This window comes from Panthera tigris (assembly GCF_018350195.1).
Source record: "Panthera tigris isolate Pti1 chromosome F3 unlocalized genomic scaffold, P.tigris_Pti1_mat1.1 chrF3_random_Un_scaffold_68, whole genome shotgun sequence".
Taxonomy (NCBI): domain Eukaryota; kingdom Metazoa; phylum Chordata; class Mammalia; order Carnivora; family Felidae; genus Panthera; species Panthera tigris.
The window spans coordinates 61610-64899 of NW_024962184.1; the positions used below are offsets into that span (position 1 = coordinate 61610).

Sequence of the window (3290 nt, forward strand, 5' to 3'; positions counted from 1 at the left end):
ATTGGAGTGCATGTGCCCATTGGAATCAGCATTTTAATATCCTTTAGAGAAATATGAGCTTCCTAATAGTATACTTCAAGAGGAAAGAAAAGGTATCTTGTAGAAAGGTCTAAGAATCAAAATGAATGGGTAAGTTCCACTGTATGGTAATAGAACGTAATGGTGGACATGGGACTAAAAGAACTATATCATCATTGGCAATATTGGTTTTAAGAGTATTCAAATATAATTAAAAGTGTTATTTTGTTATTTCACACTTTTGTTTAATGGGTAAAAAAAAGGATCCAGTTTTCTTTTTTTTTTTTTTTGCAGCGTTAACTTTTTAAAAATGGATGACATTTTCATTGCATAAATTGGAGAATATTAGTTATTCTTGTATCAGAGATGATTAGCACCGAAGGGCTGACAGTGGCATAGACATTGACCACAAGCTTCTGGATACCCAAGATGACTGAGTTATTCACCCAAAACAGTATTGCCAATGATGACATGATAAGGTTCATCCAGTACATGACCCCGAAGAAACTCATCAGCAGCATCATTGTGTGTGTGGCTCTTTTCTCTGGGGAGACTCTTGGGGAAAAGTTGGTGATATGAAGGTGCTGGGACCGTCTATGAGGCTTGAACAAGAGAATTACCATGTATGCGCTTGAACGAAGCACGATCCCTATAAAGGTGATATCACAAGATGTTTTCAGGGTGGAAAACAGTTCATGAATAATAAATTTCGTGGGGGAGAGTGAGCAAAGTTCGCTGAGAGACAGCAGTTGTGTCTGGTTCACATTGGAAGAAGCCACAGTGTAGAAGATCAGGTAACTACTGCAAGACAAACTGTGGCACCATGAGAAGACAAAAATATAGATCACATAATTTGTGAATTTATGTTTAAAAGAGGACAAACAGGAGGTGCTAGGGCTGATGGTGATGGCTTGAGTCATGGTCAGAAAGCAGGTAGTATAGATGGAGAGACTCCTCCTCACCCTGTACATGTAGAAAAATACCTTATATTTGAGGTCATTCTGAGAAAACAGTGAGTTAAACAGGTCTGGAGACAACAATCACAGTACGATGAGGAGCATCATTATTTGGACAAGGGGTAAGTGACATGTGATCAGGTCAGTAGGCTCAGGTCTGTGATTCAGAATTGTGAAGATGTGGAAGAAAACGAGAAAAAAGTTGGCTGAAAGTCCAATGCCAGCTTGAAAAAAAAAACACATTATTTAATGGTAAAAATAAGGGAACAGAGATGGTCTTAATGGCATAAGTAATAAATGTTTTGTATATCTGGGAAAAATAAACTACTTATCACCAATGTTCTTTCTTCAGGAGTCGAAATCCTCACAGCCATCAGGGTTTTCACCTCATTATTTTTAGTAATTGCCTCAGCAATATTTTCTAGACCAAATGACTTTAATATATATCAAACACCAACACACTCACAGTCATGCCTACATAAGGTTTCCATTATGAATATTCCTATTGTACCCGAGTCCTCCTCTTTGCAAAACATTTTTCTTGTTTTTTGTTAACTTACTTAATATTTAGCACCCATGACAGTGATGTGCATACAAAATCCCCAAAAAAGATAGTTATAAGGAAAACTGAATTATTTTTTTACAAATAGGAAAGACTAATCTAAGCAAATAATGGGAAAAAAAGTAATTTCCGAATTGAGTTTTCGTCTTATTGCATCACTTTGATATTTTCTAACTTTCTTATTCTCCCAAGTTTGTGATCCATTGTGATTATATGTGACACATTTTAACAATCCCATATATTTCTGTATTTTACTTTATTTATTTTATTTTTTTAATGTTTGTTTTTTTTAGTGAGAGAGATAGACTGAGCGAGGGGGGGGGGAGCAGAGAGAGAGTGAGAGAGAGAGACAGAACCTGAAGCAGTCTCCAGGTACCAAGCTGTCAGCACAGAGCCCGATGTGGGGTTCGAACCCACCAACCATGAGATCATGACCTGAGCTGAAGTCAGCCGCTTAACTGACTGAGCCACCCAGTCTCCCCTAATTTCTGTATTTTAAACAAAGATATTAGTAATCTTGCCAGCCTCCATAAACTTATATTCCGTTTTCCATTAAATCCAAAATATTTCCAGGTTCTGGCGATAAAGACACAAAAGTAGTTGTGGGAAAAGAATTATTCTCCTTAACTCAACACTATCAAAATTATCTTCCCACAACTACAAATTGATTCTCTCCCAGTTTAATTTCCATTCCAGAGATCTCTAATGTAAATTATTTTCATCTCAGGAGTTAAATGCTAGTCCAATTATCAATTATCAAAAAGATAAAAACAACATTTATCTATTGTGTTACACTCATGAAGTTGCATAGAAATAACTATATATTAATTCCTTTTTTTGAAACTTTACTTAATATAGGTCTATATCCATATGCCTTGAAAAATTCTTAGGGTATCAAAAGTAAAATATTTCCTCTAAAATATCTCAAATCATAATTTTTACAAAGTTTGTAACTGAATAATTTTGCACCTAAGATTTTATATTATTTTTCTGGAAGCAGGCATAATTATTTTATCAATATGATTTAATACATGATTTACAAAATTTAAGCTGTATGGTGCAGTATAGTGAAAGACCATCACAATCACAGATTACTCTGAGGTGGAAAAATGTTCAATTATATATTCAAAGCATTTATAACTATACTGGTCAATACATATAAATATAAGAGACGATACAGAAATGTTTGCTATTAATGTTGTTGGCTCATGCTTGGAAATTAATGTCTGAGGTTGAACATTTTCTAAAATTGCCTCCCAAGCAGGAGTTTATAAAGGACACATTTTGTAGTGGATTTAATGGATTTTACATTTTCTTCATAAGCCTGACCTAAAAAGGGACACATTTACCATATCTGTAAGAACTAAACAACTGATAAAGACCACCAAAATACATCTGCAACCTCAGCATTGATGGGTTCTATTTTTACGTGGTATACAGGAAAAGCAAGAGGAAAACATTCATTTAATGGCACAATGCTTTCCACATTAAAAGGATCATGCTCCAGTACCATAACAGAATATATGGGCATAAGAGACTTCTTACAGATAAATTTACTTGTTAACAATATATCTGAATCATTTTATTAATATACCACACAAAGCTTATGGCACATCATGTAGAGAGATAAAGTAACATAAATAAGAATTCTAATACTTTTTTAAAATTTCTAATTAATTAATTTTTGTATATATGATTTATTGTTAAATTGGTTTCCATACAGCACCTAGTGTTCATCCCAACAGGTGCCCTCC

The 3290-nt window shown here is 34.4% G+C and overlaps 1 protein-coding gene across 1 annotated transcript; it reads right to left on the minus strand.

Moving 5' to 3' along the window:
- Positions 1–341: 341 nt before the first annotated feature.
- Positions 342–938, minus strand: LOC122236310 (vomeronasal type-1 receptor 90-like). The gene has a single exon (XM_042977172.1). The coding sequence runs from the start codon at positions 936–938 to the stop codon at positions 342–344; it is 597 nt and encodes a 198-aa protein (XP_042833106.1).
- Between the last annotated feature and the right edge of the window lie 2352 nt (positions 939–3290).

Bases quoted from the DNA above. Each gene is read 5' to 3' on its own strand.
- LOC122236310 (XM_042977172.1), bottom strand. From the start codon at position 938: ATGACTCAAGCCATCACCATCAGCCCTAGCACCTCCTGTTTGTCCTCT.